The 24362-nt window shown below is 39.4% G+C and overlaps 1 protein-coding gene across 5 annotated transcripts in view; it reads right to left on the reverse strand.

The window, feature by feature from the left end:
• Nucleotides 1–14393: 14393 nt before the first annotated feature.
• The window catches only part of CDC7 (cell division cycle 7), a 32832-nt gene continuing 22863 nt past the window's right edge, over nt 14394–24362 (reverse strand). For 4 of the 5 annotated variants that reach the window (XM_064588833.1, XM_045897206.3, XM_045897207.2 and 1 more), the window contains 6 exons: nt 23366–23618; nt 22656–22751; nt 21698–21876; nt 20796–20878; nt 18429–18578; nt 14394–16153 (listed from right to left, as the gene is read on the reverse strand). In XM_064588833.1, the coding sequence (XP_064444903.1) occupies nt 15759–16153; nt 18429–18578; nt 20796–20878; nt 21698–21876; nt 22656–22751; nt 23366–23618 (1156 nt within the window). In that variant the 3' untranslated portion in view covers nt 14394–15758. The remainder of the gene's footprint in view (nt 16154–18428; nt 18579–20795; nt 20879–21697; nt 21877–22655; nt 22752–23365; nt 23619–24362) is intronic. The other variant, XM_045897208.3, reaches the window with a different exon arrangement.

Consider the following 24362-nt stretch of genomic DNA (forward strand, 5'->3'; position numbering starts at 1 on the left):
TTGGTGGAACTGTCAATACAGGTATGCTGCCCTCCTCTGGCCAATTAAAATCTCCCTCGTGGATTCTGAGTTGAGCTGAGTTATCGATAAGAATGGAACCAAGTCTGTTGGAGAGGATCTGACTCCAGGCCCTTGTTCAACCTTTACTTATACCCACCTCTGCCCTGGTTTATTAACTCTTCTCTTATTTTGTGAGCCTCTGAGATCATCCCAATAAGTTGTTTTGCTTAGCTGTGGTCTATTTCCATTTCAAAGAACAGACACAGAGCATGGCTGTGGCTCTTGCTTAGGGCAGGCTTCACGGAGGACACGCTCGGGGAGTAGAAAGAGCCCAGCCTCGGTCATCTACCATCAGCCATCCCACTCCAACTCTAACCATGTGGCCACAGGCAAGCTACTAAATCCATCTGAACCCCAGCTTCTTCTGTAGAATAGAAATACTATTACTTTGTAGAACTATTAGGATTAAATATATTTATTCTCTCTTTCATTTAGCATTTACTCATAGCCACCATAATCTTTATATTCTGTGAGGATCCAGAATAGAGATGTGAACAAGACAGACGTAATACAGTCCCTGTCTTCAAGACACACACACTTTTAATGGGAAGAGAGACAGTGAACTTGGGTTTACAAGTCTGATGATGTTACTATAGACGGTACAAGGCACTGTGGGAGTGGTTAATAAGGGGATTCAAAGAATCCATTAGAGGCCACATAAGGAAGGGCCTTAGTAAATGTGACTTCCTTTCCCCTTTCTGTCTCCTGTTTTCTTCTTCATCACAGTACCTTCACCACTGAATGATCTTCGCCACATTCTTACAGTAGAATCAGGACACTCCAGAGAAGTCCTGACTGGATTCTGCCTATTGGGTCTGTGGCAGAAGTTGGAAGCCACTCACCCGAACAGATGGGCTTACCCAGGCATAAATGGAAGGCACTTACACCTTTAGAATTGACAGCTTCTGAGACCAACAACCTTGTCTGGTAGGAGTCAAGGTGGAAGAGGCGTATGCCTAACGGTGATACGGACAAGACAAGATCAGGCAACTGCCCTGATCTATTAGGCACCTACTTTCTAGCATCACACAGTCTCAAAATTCGTGCATTTTTAGAAATGATTCATAAAATGTTAGCACAAGGGAAAACCTTCGAGAACATCTAGAAAGCCCCTTCCTTGGCAGAGGAGGAAGCCAGTGCTCACAGGTATTAAGTCTGTTATCTGTGTCCTGAGTGTGTAACCTTGTGACACCTTTGCCAGGCAGTGAAAGAGACTGGTTCCTTGTTCACGTGGACAAGTCTGGCGGATGTGCCTTCTGACAAACAGTCTAGGTTAACCTCCCAAATGGCAAGGACAAAGGGAACGAGGCTCTGGGCTATGTGCTGGGGAGGGACAAAGACAGTAAGACACAAGTCCTTTAGGGTTCTTCTGACATAGCTGGGGAGTTGAGATACCCACAGTGCCAGATAATCACACAAAGGAGCAATACGTGGAGACCGCCTGCTGGCCAGGGTTACATGGATGTTCTGGTGTTCTGGTGCAGTTCCCCTCTTGACATCCTGAAACCCTTCTCGTCATTTCTGCCCACTTTTCTCCCACGTCTCCTACTGGGGGTGCCTTCTCCTCAGGCACTTGTGTCTTAATAGTGAAGTATCTTCCAATCACAAAGGCTTGAAATATTGAACTTAGTTTTTACTCCTTTCTTCCTTCCTCCCCACTCCAGTTAGTCACCAGGTCCTGTTAATCTGATCCTTAAATTCCACCTCGTCCTGTCCAAAGACATCAGAATAGTATTTCTTTTTTTTTTTTAAGAAAGATGAGATGAATGTTTCTTTTTTTTTTTTTTAATTTATTTATTTGAGAGAGAGCACATGAGATGGGGGAGGGTCAGAGGGAGAAGCAGACTCCCTGCCGAGCAGGGAGCCCGATGCGGGACTCGATCCCGGGACTCCAGGATCATGACCTGAGCCGAAGGCAGTCGCCCAACCAACTGAGCCACCCAGGCGCCCCAGAATAGTATTTCTAATAATCATGCCCCTGCTCAACGTCCTTCAGGGTGCTGCAGAGGAATTTGTAGAATGAAACCCAAACTCCTTAGCTTTTCATGCTTGTGGTGCCTCATGATCTAGTCCCAACTCCCATTTCCTCCCTCAAGTCTCCTACAGGAATGTATCAGCCATGGCTTTTTGCTTTTGGGGTCTTTTTATATTGTGATTCTTTTTTTTTAAGATTTTATTTATTTATTTGACAGAGAGAGAGCATAAGTAGGGGGGAGCAGTAGAGGGAGAGGGAGAAACAGGCCCCCCATTGAGCAGAGAGCCCAATGTGAAACTTGATCCCAAGACGTCAGGATTATGACCTGAGCCAAAGGCAGATGCTCAGTCAACTGAGCCACCCAGGTGCTCCTGTATTGTGATTCTTTGACGTCTGGGCCTTGCTGACCCTGGAGGGTTTGCCCCTCCTAGGGCTAGCCAGTTCCTAGAGATAGTAAACAACTAGCCCCAGAATGCGCCTTTCAAAGGCAAACCAGGGGCACCTGGCTGGCTCAGTTGGTGGAGCAGGAGACTCTTGATGTTGGGGTCATGAGTTTGAACCCCACATTGGGTGTAGAGTTTACTTCAAAAAAAGAAAAGAAAAAAAGCAAACCAGGGTGCTTGGCTGACTCAGTAGAGCATGCAACACTTGATCTTGGCATTGTGAGTTCAAACCCCACATTGGGCATAGAGCTTACCTTAAAAAAAAAAAAAAAAAGGCAAACCAACCAATCCAGAGCCCACACCCCAACTACCTCCCCTCTCTGTCTCTTACTCTCAAGGCTACTATTCCCCTAACTGAAACAGTCTGGGGCCAGCCCCTAGGCCCCTGGGCCTCCTAAAATTGTTCCAACTAGCCAGCTCTAAACTTGCTCACCCTGTCTTGCCCATTCCTCCCCATGGAAACCACAGTAAAGGCTCTTGCCCATGTTTTACCCTGCTCCTTCTGCTTGCTGACCAACCTCGATGCTTCCTCATGTGGCCCCCTGTGGCGTGGTGTGCCCTTTCTCCTGGGATTGTGAGTGTAACTACCTTTTCAAGGGCAGTCTTCTCCTAATCTTCAGTTGGCCTTGCCTTACCTAAATAATAATAAAACTTATACTTTAAAATAAGCAATCTCATGCTCCAGAGGAGCTCTCTGCTTCCCAAACAAGCTCCTTCTGCTTTCCTACATACATGTCTTTGCCTGGACTATTTGTCACTCTCAGAATGAATTCCTTCTGCCATTCCTGCATCTTACAGTTCCATCCATCCTTCAGTGTACTCTCATCAGCATTGGCCTGCCTGGATCACTGGTAGGGTAAAGCTGAATGTGTGATTTGTACCGTAACACACAGCAAGTGGAAGGCAGTGGCAGACCTTGAAGCCCAGCAGGCTTTCTCTGTGCCCTTTTCCATCACTGCACTGGCTCAGGTCCTTTGAGTATGTGCCACAGAAACTAACCCTGGCCTACTTGTGCGCAAAAGGGATTTCCTGGAAGGATGCTGGGGCAGCTTACATAACGAAAGGCACTGAAGGACCCGATTGCAGGTAAAGTGTGATCCAGGGCAGCCCTGCGGATATGTCTGAATCTTCCTTAAGATCCCAGTTCTTAATAGTACTCAGCTCAATCCCTTAAAGTTTCAAATATCTGGAAGTAAAAATTTGAGGGACCCCACATGGTCAGGTGTAAGCCCTGGATCAAATGTGGGTGTGTTTGGGAGGGGGCAGGGTAACAACACTGATATGATCACTGGGGGACCACTCCTGTGTATTGGAGAGTTCCCCGAAGGAAAAGGGAGCCGTTGAGATTTGAGCATATAGCCCAACTTGAGTCTCCTACAGCCATCTTTCTAGTATTTTAAATACTAAGCTCCTCAAATCAAACTGGGTAATAGAAGGCTTGGGTGAAAACAGCTCCAAATCCACTTAACAATAGTCACTGAATGCCTGCTCAGTGTAAAGCACTATGTGAGAACCTGGGTGGGGAAAAGGATGAGTTTGGAATGTGAAAATCTGTAAGACATGGCTCAAGGATAAGATAGGCATATAAATCAGGACAATGCAAGGCAGAATAAAGGCATGACGATGCAAGGCTCTGAAAGGGGGAGAAAGTCCTAAGAGATTTTACAATACGGTGAGATTCCCTAAAATTTATATCCAGAGGAAAAGCAAAAAACTAAAGTTCAGATTTTCCTTCCTATTGCAACTTTATCACATGCTGGGGAAACTATACATGACTCCACGTGGAAAGAAACACAATGTTCTTATTTCTACCCACTGCAGCCCAGCCGCCAATCCAAGCATCTGTCACCCCTGAAACGTGCACTTAGGGAAGCATCAGGTTCAGGGGGCTCGTGTGCCACTGCTAAACTCCAATGGCCTGGATAAACATGGTGTCTGGGAAGGAAAAAGGGGAGCCAGAGGAGTCCTGCCTAGACTCCTATGAAGATTTCAGATGTTTGTTCCATCAGGGAGACACTTCAGAAAATCTGTGGGCACAGACAGGGAGAAAGCCCTCTAGCATTCTTACTGATAGGGTTCAGGACAGAGTCTTCTGCTGATAACATCTCTGTACAAGGAGAGTTTGCCACAACATTTCCTAACTCAAGAGCTGCAGGCCCAAGGCCACGCTGTTGCAACATATTTGGATCCCTCTCACGTTGTGGTGGTGAGAGAGTGAGAAGAATGTAAACATCTTGGTCCCATCGGGATCATCAAAACAACCTGGCTTTATTGAGAGCACCAGGTGCTCCTCATGACTCCCTGGGGGCAGGGAAAAGCAGTTGAGGATCTGCTGTAGGGTGGGGAGCGCCACGGCTTCTTCACTTACTACCAGGCCCTTGGCCTGTCTTTAGTCGGTGGCTGCAGGAGGAGGCCGGGGCGTGGGGACGCGCAGGAAGGGGAGGCTGAAGAAGCAGGTGAGTGGGGAGCCTGTTTGGGAGCAGGGGGCATTGTTTAGCCTGGCTTTCACCATGGGGGAGAGAAAGCAAAACAGAATCGGTGTTCCATCGACAGTAGAGAGCAGGGCCACGACAGGCCGGGCACCGCCGCATTTCCTTCCACTTGGGAACTTAGGAACAGGGAAGCCTCCAGCGCGTAACACTTGGAGACTTACAAAAATATAGCCGACATCTCCTCACCCTTAATCCACACATAAGCTTCATCTCTCAAATGTGGCTTTCTTTTAGCCGGGTGTTCAGTCCCCACCCCTGGGTCAGAAAGCTTAGAGCGCTTTTGTTTGGAGGCTGACAATAAACACACAGAGGCTATTGTAGGAAAAAACAAAGCAAAACCTAGTATAAGTAGTAGCCCTGCTACCATGAGTCCTCTGCTTCACTGAGTTCCTCAAAAAACAATTTGCTTCTCTGTAGTCCTACCATGCACCTATGTGTATATTTAAGTTATACATGCTCCTTTTCCAACAAATATTGATTGGGGCCTCACTATATGCTAGGCACTGAAGATACAGTGGTGCGTAAGATAGGCACGGTTCTCGTTATGAAGTTGATAATCTAGTAGGAGATACAGACGAGAGCCTGATGATATATGCTGTAAGTGCCACATGGAAATGACTGAGGTTACAGGGTGCTGTGGAAGTAGTCATTCCTTACCATAGGGTGTTTTTTAACATTTTTTTAAAATTTAAATTCAATTAGTATATTGTTGATTTCAGAGGTAGAGGTCAGCGATTCATCAGTTGTGTATAATACCCGGTGCTCGTTACATCACGTGCCCTCCTTAATGCCCATCACCCAGTTACCCCATCCCCACCCCTCCAGCAACCCTCAGTTTGTTTCCTATGATTAAGAGTCTCTTACAGCTTGTCTCCCTCTCCGATTTCATCTTGGTTTTTTTCCTCTCTTCCCCTATGACCCTCTGTTTTGTTTCTTAAATTCCACACAGGAGTGAGTACCATAGGGTTTTGACTGTCCACTTGTCCAAAGCACTGTTCTAGATTATTGAGGAAGAGATGATAAATAAATCAGGAGGCCTGTTTGAGGAGGCAACATTTGAACAGGATACAAATGATGAGCAGGATCGGAGGATCAGGGAGGAAGCTAGGTAGGAGGCACTGAACTCAAAATGAGAGGTCAAGGCTTCCTAAAGATAGTGATGTCTGAGTTGAACTCTGAAGGATGAACAGGAGATATGCAGGTGACCGAGGCCAGGGTTTAGTGAAGTATTCCAGGCAAAGGAAGGAGGGTATGAAAAAGCCCAGGAGAGAAAGAGAACATATGAGAAACTTGTGCCTGGAAAAGGTGAAGGTGTGGCAGGTGATCACTAGCCACCCGACGCCTACCCCATTCCCCTTTGCCTGGCAAAATTTTTTTTGTTGTATAAGGGCCATTATTTTTGTGTATGTTATTTTTTGTTTTCATAGCCTTACTGATACACTAGTCCAAACATGTCTGGACAGCTGATAGAACATGCCAAAGGAACTCCTGCCATCTGGTGGATAGAACATCATCATGCATAGAAAATAAATGTCAGGCTCACAGCATCCCAGATTATGGCAATTTTCCACTCAATGGTTTAAAAGCCCTAATAGGAGCTTAAAAAAAAATGGTTAAGGAAGAAATACATAATATTCTTAGACCAGGGGCACCTGGGTGGCTCAGTCGTTAAGCGTCTGCCTTCGGCTCAGGTCATGATCCCAGGGTCCTGGGATCGAGCCCCGCATCGGGCTCCCTGCTCGGTGGGAGGCCTGCTTCTCCCTCTCCCACTCCCCCTGCTTGTGTTCCCTCTCTTGCTGTGTTTCTCTCTGTCAAATAAATAAATCTTTAAAAAATATATATATATTCTTAGACCAGAGTCCCCTGGAGTGCGGGAAATGTAAGGGGCAGAAGGGAAGGGAAACAATTACATACTGTGTCAACATTATACTTAGGGAGCATGCTCTCACTCATTCCTCCAAACGATGAGGTAGGTATAGAAACCCCATTTTACAGCGAAGCAAACCAAGGCTCAAAGTACAGGGAAGAGCCAGCTTTGGCTGACTGCTTTGTTATGCTGCCTCTAGATGTGGTTTCTTTTTAATTGGTAACAGGTGAGTAAAGGGGCATTGGTCCTCCAGCTGTTACATCTATGCTTTCCACCTCAATGAAAATATTTAAGGCCCCATTTGGTGTGTTTTTTTGTTTTTTTTTGTTTTTTTAAGATTTTATTTATTTGACAGAGAGAGGCACAGCGAGAGAGGGAACACAAGCAGGGAGAGAGGGAGAAGCAGGCTCCCCGCGGAGCAGGGAGCCCGACGCGGGGCTCGATCCCAGGACCCTGGGATCATGACCTGAGCTGAAGGCAGCCTCTTAACGACTGAGCCACCCAGGTGCTCCAAGGCCCCATTTGGTGTTTAAAAGACATTGGAAGACTGTCCATTTTACTCATACTCATAATACATACATCAGTTGGTCCACAAAGCAAAAGAGAGCCTCAAATGCCACATTAATGCGGACGTATTTTTATTTTTATTTTTTTAAATTTTTAAAAATTTTATTACTTTAGTCACCATACAAGACATCATTAGTTTTTGATGTGGTGATCCATGATCCATTGTTTTCATATAACACCCAGTGCTCCATGCCGTACGTGCCCTCCTTAATACCCATCACCAGGTTAACCAATCCCCTCCTCCCCACCCCAAAACCCTGTTTGTTTCTCAGAGTCCATAGTCTCTCATGGTTCATCTCTCCCTCCGATTCCCTCCCCCCCATTTTTCCCTTCCTTCTCCTAATGTCCTCCATGTTATTCCTTATGTTCCACAAATAAGTGAAACCATATGATAATTGACTTTCGCTGTTTGATTTATTTCACTTAGCATAATCTCCTCCAGTCCCATCCATGTTAATGTAAAAGTTGGGTATTCATCCTTTGATGGCTGAGTAATATTCCATTGTATATATGGACCACATCTTTATCCATTCGTCTGTTGAAGGGCATCTCAGCTCTTTCCAGTTTGGCTATTGCAGACATTGCTGCTATGAACATTGGGGTGCATATGGCCCTTCTTTTCACTACATCTGTGTCTTTGGGGTAAATACCCAGTAGTGCAATTGCTGGGTCATAGGGTAGCTCTATTTTTAATTTTTTGAGGAACCTCCACACTGTTTTCCAAAGTGGCTGTACCAACTTGCATTCCCACCAACAGTGTAAGAGAGTTCCCCTTTCTCCACAACCTCTCCAACATTTTTTGTTTCTTTCCCTGTCCATTTTTGCCATTCTAACTGGTGTAAGGAGGTATCTCAGCGTGGTTTTGATTTGAATTTTCCTGATGGCTAATGATGATGAACATTTTTTCATGTGTCTGTTAGCCATTTGTATGTCTTCTTTAGAGAAGTGTCTTTTCATATCTTCTGCCCATTTTGTGACTTGATTATTTGTTTTTTGGGTGTTGAGTTTGAGAAGTTCTTTATAGATCTTGGATACCAGCCCTTTATTTGTAGTGTCATTTGCAAAAATCTTCTCCCATTCTGTGGGTTGCCTCTTTGTTTTGTTGACTGTTCCCTTTGCTGTGCAGAAGTTTTTTATCTTGATGAAGTCCCAAAAGTTCATTTTTGCTTTTGTTTCACTAGCTTTTGGAGATGTATCTTGAAAGAAGTTGCTGTGGCCGATGTCAAAGAGGTTGCTGCCTATGTTCTCCTCTAGGATTTTGATGGATTCCTGTCTCACATTGAGGTCTTTCATCCGTTTTGAGTTTATCTTTGTGTATGGTGTTAGAGAATGGTTGAGTTTCATTCTTCTGCATGTGGCTGTCCAATTTTCCCAGCACCATTTATTGAAGAGACTGTCTTTTTTCCATTGCATATTTTTTCCTGCTTTGTCGAAGATTATTTGACCATAGAGTTGAGGGTTTGTATTTGGGCTCTCTATTCTGTTCCGTTGGTCTATGTGTCTGTTTTTGTGCCAGTACCATGCTGTCTTGGTGATCACAGCTTTGTAATATAGCTCGAAACCAGGCAACGTGATGCCCCCACCTTTGTTTTTCTTTTTCAACATTTCCTTGGCGATTCACTGTCTTTTCTGATTCCATACAAATTTTAGGATTGTTTGTTCCAGCACTTTGAAAAATGTCATTGGAATTTTGATCGGGATGGCATTGAAGGTATAGATTGCTCTGGGTAGCATAGACATTTTAACAATGTTTATTCTTCCAATCCACGAGCATGGAATATTTTTCCATCTTTTTGTGTCTTCAATTTCTTTCATGAGTGTTTTGTAGTTCCTAGAGTATAGATCCTTTACCTCTTTGGTTAGGTTTATTCCGAGGCATCTTAGGGTTTTTGGTGCTATTGTAAATGGAATCGTTTCTCTAATTTCTCTTTCTACAGTTGCGTTGTTAGTGTATAAGAAAGCAACTGATTTCTGTGCATTGATTTTGTATCCTGCCACATTACTGAATTGCTGGATGAGTTCTAGTAATTTGGGGGTGGAGTCTTTTGGGTTTTCCACATAAAGTATCATGTCGTCTGCGAAAAGGGAGAGTTTGACTTCTTCTTTGCCAATTTGAATACCTTTTATTTCTTTTTGTTGTCTGATTGCTGTTGCTAGGACTTCTAGTACTATGTTGAACAGTAGTGGCGAGAGTGGGCATCCTTGACATATTTTTAAAGCTAAAAAACTAGAACACATTTCTAACATTTTCACACTACTTCTAGTTGAGAGACATTCTTAAAAATGCAATTTGGATGAAGAAATTTTGGAATTCACAGAACACATCAAGGACTGACAGTTTTGGACCTGAAGCAGTCTCAGGAAAATCAGAGATGAACAGGGTCCTACAGCATGAAAACGAATCACTTCAGCAAAGTATTATCAAGTGTGTATATAATGCTTTCCCATAGTACTTGATGCATACTTACAAGTCCTTGAATCGATTTGATTGTTATGGCACCTGGTACACTGTAGGAGGTAAAAACACAACTGTAATAATTATGAAATTTTTGCTCACTTGCCTCTTATACAAGGATGTGAAAGGTTATTTCAGACCGAATGTCCACCAGCTATTCTGTCTCCACTGAGGTCAAAGCAATGGGAATGGAACACCAGCAAAATGGAGTGGAGGGAAATTAGAACTGATACGGCTAGGATGGGGTGGGGAGTTGGGAAATCAGGAGAGGGAAAACAGTATAATCTTGTAGATGTTTAAAAATAAAAGGGCTGGGGTGCGTGGGTGGCTCAGTCAGTTAAGCGTCAGACTGTTGATTTCGGGTGATCTTGGGGGTCCCGGCATCCCAACCCTGTGTGGGGCTCAGCAGGGAGTCTGTTTCTCCCCTTTCCCCTGCTCATGCTCGCTCTCTCTCTCTCTCTCTCCCTCAAATAAATGAAATCTTTTAAAAAGAACAAAAGGGGCTGTCCTTAGGCTGGGATTGTCCTGGTAGGGTTTGGAAATACCTCCTGGTGTCAGGTTCCTAGTCAACCCCAAAGTGTTGACAATGTACTTGATTCTCTAATGTGGTAAGAAATGTGGGGGGACATAAAACAGTCTCTATCTTCCAGAAATTTATCATCTGGGTATCAGAAATCAGGAAATGATCATTTGGATTGATGAGGAAAGGTTTTGTAGAGGGAGGAATGTGACTTCTGACAGCCTACTAAGAGCACATTTGGGATATGCAGAGATGAGGGAGAGGCATTGCAGGTTATGGCAACTGAAAGTCCACAGACCCCTTTAGGGCTCTTCAGAACCTAAAGCCTGACATCAAAATATTGCTTTCATTTATTTATTTATTTATTTTTAAAAAAATTTTTAAAGATTTTATTTATTTGACAGAAAGAGACACAGCGAGAGAGGGAACACAAGCAGGGGGAGTGGGAGAGGGAGAAGCAGGCTTCCCGCCGAGCAGGGAGCCCAATGTGGGGCTCAATGTGGGGCTCGATCCCAGGACCCTGGGACCATGACCCGAGCCAAAGGCAGACGTTTAATGACTGAGCTACCCAGGCGCCCCAAAATATTGCTTTCATTTAAATTACATTTTTGTTGGGGGTCGGCAGAGTATACTGAAAAGAGATAATGTAAAAAGGAATGAGGCATTTCATTTTTATGTTGCTCCCTATCAAATAAATTATACCAAATTTAGGAAAATAGGCACCCGTATTAAGAGAGGTTTTTTTGGCTTAATATCTTGCCAGAAAAGCAAATTAATCAAACTTGACTTTAATTAAATATATTTAATTATATAGAAAAAATGTAGGTTAAGGAATATATACAAAAATAAATATATTCACTTAAATACTTATTGAACACTTGCTCAATAAATGCCAGGCCTGGTTGTCACACTGCATAGGGACAAATAAGAAAGATACTTCCTCAAAACATACAACTAAGGGATGTAAGATGCTCGTGTTTATTTTTACACATAAAAGTGATAATGGGTTTCAATATTAGGAGTACACATTTCATATGGCCATTTATCTGTGGAGTTTCAAAATAAGAAATTAAAATGACAGGACACTCACAGAACACCAGGCATTCATTTCACAAACCTTGAGGGAAAAGTGTAAAGGAGCATTGCTAATACTTGTCCAAAGATTACTCATATATATATATATATATATATATACACACACACACACATACATACAGTGGGGCTGGTTTTGTTTTTAATCAGAATATTTGAGTGTAGGAAGACCAGCAACATGCCAGAAGAAATAAAGAAACTTCTGGGTAAAAAAGTATTAAAGTATCTAGAAAAATTTGGTGGTGGCTAGATTCCCCACCCCCTGCTCCTTTTGCTTATGGACAGAGCTAAAATAACAAAGTGAGGCTACACAGCCATACATCTGCTTCTGATTTACTGTCTTAATCTTGTCTGAGTTGGAGTCATTTCTAATCTTCAGAGAAGTTACAGAAGGAATTTATACAAAGGGTGAGTACATCACTAATATACACCTATAAAAACACGTCATCAATAGAATGTAGGTTAAGAAATATATACAAAAATTCTGATTAGAAAAATTATTAGGTGCTGGGGCGCCTGGGTGGCTTAGTCAGTTGAGCGCCCAACTCTTGATTTTGGCTCAGGTCATGATCTCAGTGTTGTGAGTCAAGCCCTGATTCGGTCTCTGCACTCTCCATGGAGTCTGCTTGGGTTTCTCTGCCTCTGCCCACTCACCCCCAACTCACACATGCTCTCTAAATCTTAAAAAAAAAAAAAAAAAACGAAAAACAAAAAAACTATCAGGTGGCTCTTCCATTTTCTGAGTTGTGCCACTCATTCCCCAGCTGATAGGTTATTACTGATTTCAGGATCTCAAAAGCCCATCCCTTGGTTCATCTTGGTTTCTTACTAGAGGGAGTGACACTTGCCTTCTCTACATCTAGAATTAGAGATGAATCTGTAAGTTATTCTCTGTTTTCTTTCATAAGAGAGTATTAAATTTCCTAGTGCTAAACTGTTACTTTCCTTGAAGAATTGCTTCAGTAGGGTCCAAGATGGAATCCACTTAAGGGCTGGGATGGTGTGTTAAATTTAAAAGGGTATTTTGCATACGGTGCATGCTTAAATCAGAATTCTAAACCGTTTACAACATGTTTTCTAGTCATCTTCCTTGCCTTATAAAAGCTATGTACACACTCCCCCAATAAGATTTTTCTTAACCTTTTGAATTCCTTACCAGACCTTATTTTTTTTTAAGATTTTGTCAGACATTATTTTAATTTTTTAAAAGCACTCAAAACAGTGGTCAAGGGCAATTATTTTAATTCATTTTCTTCTATTAAGAAAAAAAACTGAGCAGGTCACATTAAGCTTGAACTATTTTGACATCACTTTTCTGACTTCATTTTTATAATTTTCTCACCAAACCTGCAACTGCTTTCCTAAGACCAGAGCCTTTTCATTATCTAAAATGTCATTATTTAGTAAACATTTGCCTTAACACTGACCTTTGTGGTTACTTTGTTGAAAATCTTACTGTAATCTGACACAGCATTAACTACTCCTGATTACTTATCTACTACATGGGTGATAACGTCCACCTTTCAAGAAAGGAAGACAGTTCAAACACAAAATTTGACAAAACTAGGAAATGGCAACCTCAGTTCTAAGAACAAAGGAAAAAATCTGAACGGGGAGTTGACATTTCTGCCTAGTGTTAGGTAGTGTTCTTTAAAGACCACAGACAGCACGCACAATGTAGGCGGAAACAATACATCTGCAGACACTGGCAGACAGCATTACCCGCCAAATTTGGCCACAGTTTCTTAAGATAAATAACTTTTCGGTGACGCGCAGGGCTGAAATCACATAAACAGCAGAAATTACTAAGACCTAAGCCTACATGTCTTGTGGGTTTCAAGATTTTACGCAATCAATATTCTGACATCTGTAACATCATTTTGTTCCTAAAATGCTAATGCCAGAAACATGAGATTAACATCACTTGATGACTTTTGTTCAGATTTTGAAACAAAGTTTCATTCTTTGGAATAATCATTCTTGAGCCATTTTATTTAGGTCATTAAGACAACCATAATCATCTCCATATAAGGAAAAGTTTCATTAAAAATGCTACAGAGCTGCAGCCTGTTTCGAAAACCAATACTTGAAGCTTGTTATATTAATAGTTCTAAATGTCTAAGGCTTATTAAATGAAAACACCCTTAACAGTTTTATCTCAAGAGTCTGAGCAGTAAGAATTTTAAAAAGCTGACAATGAAAAATAGCTGAATATTCTGGGAACTTCCATAATAATAGGAAATGGCATTAACTAGTTACCTTCTTCATCCTTCCCTAAAAATGACTATTTTGACTAATTAAAATCTTTTAGACTGATATATGCCATTATTTAGAAGGCTGAAAACCTTGAATATGCGTATGGAAGCGCCTAATTTATGTCTATATAGCACCCAATGCTCTAGTGGGGTTGAAATTCCCTGAGAACTAATTTACATCACTGGATGGCTTTTAACACAGTGGCTCCCTTTACCTCCCACCTCCCCTTGCATATCAGCCAAGTTCTCTTCTGTGATATTAATAAAAACTTCAAACAACCCTGAATATTAAACTTTCTTTGAGAACATCTCCTGCCCTGTACTTTTTGGTAGTTAAATTTTTCTTCCTGTTAATTTTCTTAGAATATGTTAACTTGATTGTGAAATCACACCATGAACTTTTTTTTTTAGCTAAGACTTCTGATTACTGAGATGACTTACTGCTTTACTATCTGCTTATAAATTTCCTATAGATGAGGTCAATAAGCACCTTTCTATAACAAAAATCTGCTTCCATCTTTCACATACTAGTTGAGCCAGGTCAATTTTTGTTAATCTACTGCCTACTATTTGCTGGAGAGAACATTCATCAGTCCCAGAAGGAAAATATTTCCAGTGATCAATACTTTTTTTTTTAAAGGGTATTTTTCAAATGAGTAGTCAGACATAAAAAATATAAAATAACTTTATTAAACATACAAATTCAAGAACATTCAGGTTTTGTTGTTTTTAAAGATTACAGTATGAGAAGACAGCACATCAGCGGTAGTGGTTTCTGTATCTACTATACTTACCAAAGAGAGTAGGTGGACATACTGACTTGAATGCACAAAATAACAATGTATGTTTTATATCCCTAGGCTGTTTCTATACTCTATCCCTACTAAATGGGAAACTTCTCAGCAGATCCATACCCCTAGACTTATCTCCCACAGAAAGAGTTTGATATATTGTCAATGACATTTGTCATTTTGGAATGTAGTAAGCCTCCATCTCTGATCCTCTTCTACTTTACCCACTTATCTCTCTCTCCCCAACACACCCAAGACTCTAGTAATCAACCTTCTCTGAGCAGGACCAATTTAGTTATAACAGGATATAGAGATCCTGATGACACTATGCAGAGGAAAAAAATCTCCAACAATATTCTCAAGGTTGTATTTATTTTTCCTTTTAGCCAGCTACCTAATTACACCTAGGACGGCGAGAAAAAGAAAACCATTTTGGACTATCCGTATTCACCTTGGCTCTGCAGCTTCCCTTTAAACAACCAGTGTACACAGTGAGTTCCCAACTGTAAACACAGGCAATATTTAACAAAGACCCAGAAACTTTGTGGAAAGCACCATATTATTTCCAAGGAGAATGTGTTAGGTGGGGAAAGAGAAAGTGGAAAAATCAAGAGAGAAACCATTAAGAAAAACATGGCAATTCACACAAAATATGCTTTAACAAAATACTTTGAAAAATGGATAAATTCAATTTTAAGTGATATTACCCCCCAAATTTTCTCATTAATTGTTTTAGTGTTCGGAAGTATAATATATGTCTCTAGAAGAGGAAATGATCTCCTTTACCCACAGAATGGTTAGAGCACCAGCACCAGGTTGAGTTTTCCAGAAGTACACACAGCTCACAGTTTAAAGAAACCAGTAACATCTTTTGACTCATTTAGTCCTGATCACATCCATTAATTTTAAGACTTACACCTGAAACTCCTATGTACTAGGCTGAAACAGCTTCTTTTTCTGTGTATGGCAGTGACAAGTAATTAGGGAAGCTAAAGATCTGATTCTACTTGGGTAGATCTAACTCAAAGATCACGTAGTTAGCCCAAAGAACTATCCCAGGCATTTTAAGTAATCTTAATCCATATTTTAGAATCTGCCAAAGAGCAAATACTAAAATTTTAAAATAAATTATTCATCCTGCTTGCCCTGGTCTCCAATCAAGAAGTTACAGCTATTACAAAGAACTCTTTTTCACCCCGTCTCGTAACACAAAACATCAAACATTACATGATGAACGATAATCACAAGCTCGTATCTTTAAAAAAAGGGTGCAACAAAGCCTCTTCTGCTGTTATTCTTGAAGCTGGATTTAGATCTAGAAGTTTATCAAGCAGGTCGTAAGCTTCATCAGGTACCTCATTCCAGCCTTCTAAATTGGTAGTATCCGTATTCAAACTACCCCCACAGCCATTACTGTCCCCTTTATACAAGGAATTCCCTGAGTGCTGTGCTTGAGGTGTTTGTATAAGGTGAGAAGCTTTATGGTCAATCTTCTCTGAAAAAGTTGGGTCACGAGAAGCAAGCCCCTGTATATCACTTGTTAATTTGGGAGTCTTAGAATCGATACCTCTGAGCTTCTCACAGAGTTTTCTCAAGTCTTGTGCTGGAACTTCTTTGCTACACAATATTGATTTGCCTAAAAAGGAAAAAATACATGTATTTTATATTATCTGAATATATCAGAATCATAAGAATCTCTCATAAGAATCATGCAAGTCCATAAGAATCTCTCATAAGAATCATGCAAGTCCAACCATGCACTTTGTGGATATATTTACACTGTGTGTGAGACAGAGCACCACATGCTCATATTTAAGTTCTGTTTTGTACTACATAGTAGTAAGTAGAAATCACACAAACAGGCAGTAGTGTATTATCTTGGCCTTATATTTCCTTATTAAACAGAAATGTGGGAGCACCTGGGTGGCTCGGTCGGTTAAGATGGGACTTCAGCTCAGGTCATGATCTTAGGGTCCTGGGATTGAGCCCCATGTGGGGTTCCCTGTTCAGCCGGAGTCTGCTTGAAATTCTCTTCCTCTGCCCCTCCCCCCACTCTCTCTCAAATAAATATCTTTAAAAAAATATTTTGTTACAGACCATGTCAGGCATTTGTTTTAGCTCAAGGTTTTTCTGAATTTCTTTGACAGAACTCAACAAGTACTTGATGACAATCCACAGTGGGGCCAGCTCTATGAGTTGAGGACAGTGAGGTAAGTTATACATAATAGAAGTAAAAGTACTCCCACTGCTAATCCCAAGCAAGTCATTTCTTTGGGTCTTAAAGGAGAACTGTGACTACTGAAGTTTTGAGTCCTTCTGTACTCAGCCCAAAGTTACAGTAAGATTTGACTGAAACAGCTGAAGAAGTCCTACTAATAAAACTGAGACAAGTACTACGTGGCATTATTATTTTTCTAATATGAGAACAAGCATTACAATGATAAACCTTTAAAAGCCCTTGCCTGCTATCCTGACACTTACCCTAGAATGTTTTTGTGTCGCATGTTGTGCTTCCATTGTTGATCCTCATTCTTTGACTACAGATAGGGGAGATTTAAACTCTTCAACAAAATGTTTTGGTGTTCACTCTCTGATAAACTTCATGTTCATAAAGTTCTCAGGAAGTTATTCAACAGCAGATGAAAAGTTTTCTCAATCAGTTGAGAATAAATATGTGTAAGAATGTCTAAGAATATAATTTCCAAGTTCTCAATCTTGCCTTCCATTTATTGTCACTTTCCCTTTGTATGTGTGTACTATTTCACCGTATTACCTCAGATAAAATTTTCTTATAGTAGGTGCAAGAAAGCTACAAGTTGTGGATTGACTTTGATGCAGAAACACTTTTTGGTAAGCCTCTATCACAAAGCTTTCTTCACAACCACCACCAAGTTTTTCTGATGGGATTAGACCGTAGCAGTGGTGTCTAAGTAAGGGGCAATCATTTTTGCAGTGGTTCTTTGAAGTTGTTCTTGGTCAAAATCACTTGATTTTTCAAATAAGCCTGGACCTTCCTATCATATTTTTCTGAATCTTATTTTCCAGGAAGGAGTGGGGTGAGAAAGTTCCTCAGATAATTTTGATCTGGACCCCTGATGGAAGACCCACTGATCCTGGGGCTGGGCACAAAGCAGCCCAGCTACTTTTGAAGTGGGCTGCCTGAAATTTTGTCCCACACGGGTGTTGTATATCATGTGGTAGCATGCTGACTCAATCATAGGCACCCACTTTGGAAAACATTAACTATAATTGTACATGGAGAATAAATACAAGGTGAGCATTTGATTTCAAGTCATTGGCCAGAACAAGGCTGAGATAATTCTCAGGTGCCCTATGAAGTACACTGCATATCCCAGTCTTGGAAGTGTAAGAATGTGGATAGCTAAGGAGAGGATTTCCCATGTCCAATATATGCTTACAATAATAACTCCATCAGCAAAGGTGTTCTGCTCATTTCTCCTCTTGCTACCCTAACCCTAAGGAATCTAACAACTAACACATATTAACTGTTTATTGTTAGTATAGACTAAGATCACTTAAGGCAGGCCCAAGAACACCTGATGCTTAATAAATATATAATAAATTAAAACATACTATTAAAAATATATAATAAAGTCAAACCATAACTACAGGGAGTTATTCCTTATTTTAAGATTATAAAGTTGAATTTTAATTTAAATATTTAAATAGCACTTTGTGCTTGGTAAGATTAAATGATTATATAGAAGAAAAGTGATAAATTATTTTCTTACACAATGCAATTAATTTTAGAGCAAGAGAAATTTTGTACCTAACATCAGAGAATTTTACGAACACAAAATATGTTTCTTTGTAAAGAGAATTTCATAATAATTTGATTTATAGGAGATAATAAAGGCATTTGTTTTGTTCTAGAAAATAAAACTGCTTACCAAAAGTTTTAGCAGCTTGGATAGTTTCCCTGGATCCACGAATTGTCATAATTTGAGCCAAAGCAGTTAAATCATCACTTGCTTTATAAAATGGATATCGCCCACTAAGCAAAGAAAGGAATATGACACCTGCAGACCACATGTCAATTGCTGTAACAGAAAACAAACTTTAAAAAAAAATCCCAAATCTGTAATTTTATCACCAGTAGTCAGTTTATATCAATGTTACATCCATAGCTCTCAACTTTCGTTGTGCAAATTATCTTGATCCTTACAAAAATTCTGATGCCCAGGCCCACTCCCTCAGAGATTCTGACTTAATTGTTCTGGAGTATGGCTCAGGCATCAGTATTTTTTTTAAGTTCCTCAGATGCTATAATGTGATATCAGGACTGAGAAACCCTGGTCCAACATTCTTAATACAAAATACAATGTCTTCTTTCTTAAGCAACATGTTAGTAAGTTTAAAGGATATTTCATCATTAGAAAACAATAAGTAGATATGTATTTTATAAGATCAAAAGAAATCCAAAAATAGCTGTATGGGAAAAATCTGGATGCTCCTCAAGAATTACCCACCATAGTGAAAGTGGTTTATTTTAGTGAAAAGTACTGAACATCAGAAGCTTTTCTTCAGCCAGGTACTAACCCTAACTTCTGCTATAGAAACTTTAATCTCTAGAATTCTGGCAATTAACATTAAGACCAGCCCAGGCTCACATTTAGAAACTATTTTTTTCTTTTAGGGACATCTCTCCTAATTGTTGACCTCCTAGTAAGTCCCAAGTTATTTGCTCTCTATTCCCTTGGCTTTTGTATCACCTGCCTTTCTTCGTTCCCTCTGTACATCTGCTTCCTCCTTCGACATTCTCTCCAAGCCTTAAGGCTGAGGTTCCCCAGAGTTCCAACCTCTTCTTCCCCTGTATACTCTCCCTGATTGGATCCATCTACCTCATGGCTTTAATGATCTTTTCTGCACTGATGGCATTCAACTATGTTTCCAGCCCGGACTTCCCTGAGCTTGACTTTTATTCTGTTGGACATTTCTGTGTCTCACAAATATCTCAAGCCAATTATGCCCCAATCCACCTTATCTTTCCTTGTAAACCAGTTGTTTATTCTCCACCTTTGTGAATGATACCCATTCAAGTCCCCTAAGCTAGAAATCTGATAAACATCCCGGGTGCCTTTTCCTTCACCATCCCAAACCCAAATCCCACATCCAATTATCTATCAAGTTCCACCTTTCCAATCCTTCACCTTTCTTTTCATTCCTATTAATGATGCCCTCATTCAGGCTTTCAGCATCTCTCACTTGGACCACTGTAAGCCACCACTCTCCAAAACCTATCCGCTCTGTATACCTGCCAGAATGATCCAGTTAGAACATAATTAATACCATGTCTTTCCCTTGAATAACTTTCCAACACTTACAGGATACAGTCCAAGCTGTTTAACATGTGTGATTTGACTTGTCTACCTATTATCAGGTTTATTTCTCACCATTCCTTTACTTCCATCTTACATTCTAGCAACACTAAACTTACTGTTTCCTATATGACTAGACCATTCTGTTTCTTGAGATCCTCTGCTCATTTATCAATGCCAACCACCCACTCCAATTTACATCTCTTCTCAGAGGTTCCCTCTTCTGTAAATTTCCTTCCATATTCCCTTCAGGTAAGAATAGTTAGGTATCCCTAAAATACCTTGTGTAAAGATTTATAACCATCCTCAGCAGGTTATTAATTATTATTTGGACAGTAAGCACTTTAATTTTTTTGTATCATTAGCAAGTTAGAATATACACAATGGGTGAATGTATTTCTTTGAAGTCCATAATCCAAGTGAATGGTAGGATTTATTTACTCAAGACTTTTCCTGGGTTTTGGCTCCATGATAACTTTTGTAGATTATAAACCTTTTCCTTTTTTAAAACTCTTGAATGCTACTGTATTATTTTCACATTAACAAAAAATAATTTTAATCACACAAGCGCATCACAAGACTTTTGGGGTACTGGGCAAACAGATAAAATGCTGCCAAGTCTCAAGTTAGCAAAGACTACTAAACACAATTTTTCTTCCAAAACAAAATTCCTGGCAAAAATCATCTTGTAAATAGATAAGCAAGATGTAATCTATAGGAAAAAATTTGTTACCAAAAAAAAAAAAAAAAAAAGGCAACACTAGTAGAAATTTTCATTAATAGCATGATCTCAAAAATGGGACTGCCACACTGCTAGAACCACTTATATAATTTATTAAAAGCAGAAAAACACTAATATTAGTAAAACAAAGATCATAAAATAAAATATACCTGGGATAACCAATTCTAATTGAGTTCTGTATTTGTAGTGCAACATACCTGTAGTTTGATTGGGGCACTTTGTCAAAACCTCTGGTGCTCTGAATCCCGGTGTACCTGCCCTAGGGGCAACCTGTTGCCGCCTTATGATGATGAAATAAGATTTTTCTAGTTATGTTAAAGTTTATTTAAAACCAAAAAGTAACATTTATTGATCTATTTCACAGTAAATTCTGCCTTGATATCTATATAAATAAAAGTTATTTATAAAGCAAAAGATAATCCAGTGTGATGAAAATCCTAGATTTTGTTTCTACTGGTCCCTTCCCCCTCTACCCCACAAATAACCAGGCCATATTCCAGAAAAATTTTAAGGTAACTTCCAGGTATAAAAATAGGTAGTAGATGATAAGGACCCTAACAGAAAAATGTAATACAACAGAACTGAATACAACAGAATTCAGAGGTATAAAAATTCATTTCTGTTTGGAGTGATATCAGAAAGTTTCTGATATACTTATTCTCATATATTTGGGTTAGGAGAGGTTCATGAAAGCTCATGCAACTTTTGAAAGAAAGGAATTTATGGGGCTAAGAGTAGGAAGTGGGAGTGAGAGAGACACTCTATTTTTGGTTCTGGTTATTCTACATAGGTGGGAATAAAGAAAGAAAAGATTAAATTAGCAAACAAAATGTGTGATTCTAAGGTTCCAAAAAAACTACCCCTACCCCCACCAAAATTATTTGCATATAAGAGCAAAGGTGTTTTTCAAAGAGCATGTAAATGTCAAATGAACAATACATGACAATAGTTATCATTTGCTCTTCAAGGTACCTCTCCCGACATCAGCGTGTGTTGTTTCTTTCCTCACACTAAATCAATTACCCACCAAAATCATTGCAATTTCTAATCTTGTCTGGCAGCATGCTGGTGATTTTATAGCACCATCAAAACACATTACCTTGAAAGGCAAATACTGCAAACTTTATCTGTTGCATAACAGTCACAGGTCAGGCTAGCTGGGCAAGAACTGGCAGTTTTCCTCATCACACCACTATTCATAACTTTTGTAGAAATAGCCTTCTTTTTTGTTGCTAACTTTCTAGATAGTACATCCCCAGTCTTTGACTGCTTCATAAGCTGTAAAAGAAAAGTCATATTTCCTATTTTCATGATATTTAACATACCTTCAAATGCTAGTATGGCAAAACGTTAACAGTAGAAACGTAACTTTTAAAACTGCCGAATGTGCTGTTGGATTTTAAGTAAACAGTTGTCTATTAAAGTATTTTAGATCTTTTTAGGTTTTCCTGTTGAATAAACATTTTAAAATTTACTAAATAGTCCTCAATTGGTAAATACTTGACTTACACTTTATCAGAACTTTTCCTGATTTATGTTACGAAAGTATAACATAGTTACGTTCTAGTGTCTAACTCCATTTCAGAACTGTAAACTGCACAATTACATTGGCTAAAATCAGAGTTTTAATTTGTTGCTCATGCTATCTGTTACAGGATATTGTAAGTCAATTTAAAACCATTTAACATTGATTACAATTTCGTAAACTTGACAAACATCTTTACACTATCACCTGTGTGTCAGAAATGTGTTAGTTATTAGGAGCTCACATTCTAGCCAATGAGAGAAAAGGCCTTAATGTTCTAAATGTTCCTTTAGAAAAGAGCAACAACAGTCAGCTAACCAAAAATGATGAAAAATTCCACCAGAAAAGTTCAGGAAAAAAAAACTGGAGAAAATAAAAGTGTTGACAAGATGCTCAAAGCAGTTAATACCGTCTGCCACAGCAAAACTCTACTTTTAAAAACTTAGTGATAATAAATACTAATCTACCAATCCCTAAATTCTCTTCACTGTACGACTGACTGATGATTGCACTATTAAGCTACATTACTTACTTTCACTGCAGGGCTCTCATGTGAAATGGAGCTGTGTATATTGAAATTTCTTTCTCCAAAAACAGAGCGCTGGACAGAAAGGCCTACAGATCCCTCCTACAATACCAACAAAAACAAGGAAAATAAGGATTATATCTGTAACACTTTCTGCCAGCCGTACTCTGCCAGTTTTGAAAGAGTTAAGTGACATGAAACAAAAACAGCTGCATCCAAGTCATTTTCAGGCACCAAAACACTTCTGTGAAAGGAGAGAATAGTCTAGACAGAACTCTTAACACCCATATAATGTTAATCATAATCCACAAATAATATATAACTAAAGAATTTAAAAACCACCTGCATGGATGTTACATTTTTGCTGTGCAGCTAAAATGGAGATAGACACTTCAGAATTTTTCTCCTATAACTGTTTTCTTTTAAAAAGGATAATTAATCTGAACTTTAGAACATGCAGGGAAAATTTGTTATTTTCCATATTTGTTACATAACGTAATGACAGAGACATTGTAAATCTACCAAGTAATTTCAGTTTTGAAATGGTAAAACAATCCATTATAAATCTTAGTGGAATCTAATCCATTTGATGTGTAACAAATGTAAAAATAATTTTTTAATTGCAAGTATTATCCTAGTATTATATCTCCCTCTGTTGGATGAGGAAGTACATTTCTAAAACCTTATTAGTATTTAAGAAATAAAAGAGATAGAACCTTTCCATCTTTTCCTTGTTTAATCTGACTTTGTGCATTTGTGTAGGGCCTTTTAACAGAAGTTTTCATGGTGGACTGCTGATCCAACTCCTTAGGTGCTGCTGGGCCACTCAATGAAATCTTGTTTCCTGTGATTACATGGGATTTATTTTGTGAACAGCTTTCCTGCTGAGCTTCAGACTGGACAAATTTGAGAAGCTCTATTTTCGTATCATGGGTTCCTTGGGCCAAACCAAAGTCTACCAATGCGTACCTAGGATAGACAAAAGTAAGCATTTTTACTTCTTTGTAACAACTAAAGCTTAATAACATCATAATACGCTCAAGTCATATTCATATAAAAAGTTAATTCTTTACGGGATCAATTAAGAATTTATAACATTCTTGAAAAAAGACAAGAAAAATGAGTTTATAGACAAGGTAATGATTTAGTAGCTAACTAGGCTTGAAAATTAAGAAATGATACATCCCATACACACACAAAAATCTTTCTGCCCTTTCTCCAATGGCCTGTGCTAACAAGGCAGACAAGGACTGCAGGATAGAAGCCCAATCCTTTGTTCTCTTACAATGGCAGAGATGGCATCATAGTAGATAATTTTTAATTAAACAAGCTTAAAAAATTTAAAATCATGTGTTTAAAATTTGATTTAATTAAAGAAAATTAAAGAGACAAGCCAGAAGTATAAAATTCAAGAAAAGAAGTTATAATTCTATACTCCCTACCATCCTCAGTGTGACCAATTGTATACTGAACAGTATTAAAGTTAGGTTTTCAGCTTACAATGTCTCTATCCGTATAAAACACACACACACATATAAACATATACAATATAAATATACATAAAAACACAACTTTAGTGTTGAAACAGGAAATTGGCTATCATGTGGGCAATCCTCTCCTTTACTAGAAAAGAAAAATGAAGCCCAGAGATAAGAGCAATGTGAAGGTCAAAAAGGCCTAGACTTTTTCGAAGTTTCTTTTAGCTAAGTGCTA

This window comes from Mirounga angustirostris, unplaced genomic scaffold, assembly GCF_029215605.1.
Source record: "Mirounga angustirostris isolate CCGP_5_RB_7025 unplaced genomic scaffold, mMirAng1.0.hap1 SCAF_4, whole genome shotgun sequence".
NCBI lineage: Eukaryota > Metazoa > Chordata > Mammalia > Carnivora > Phocidae > Mirounga > Mirounga angustirostris.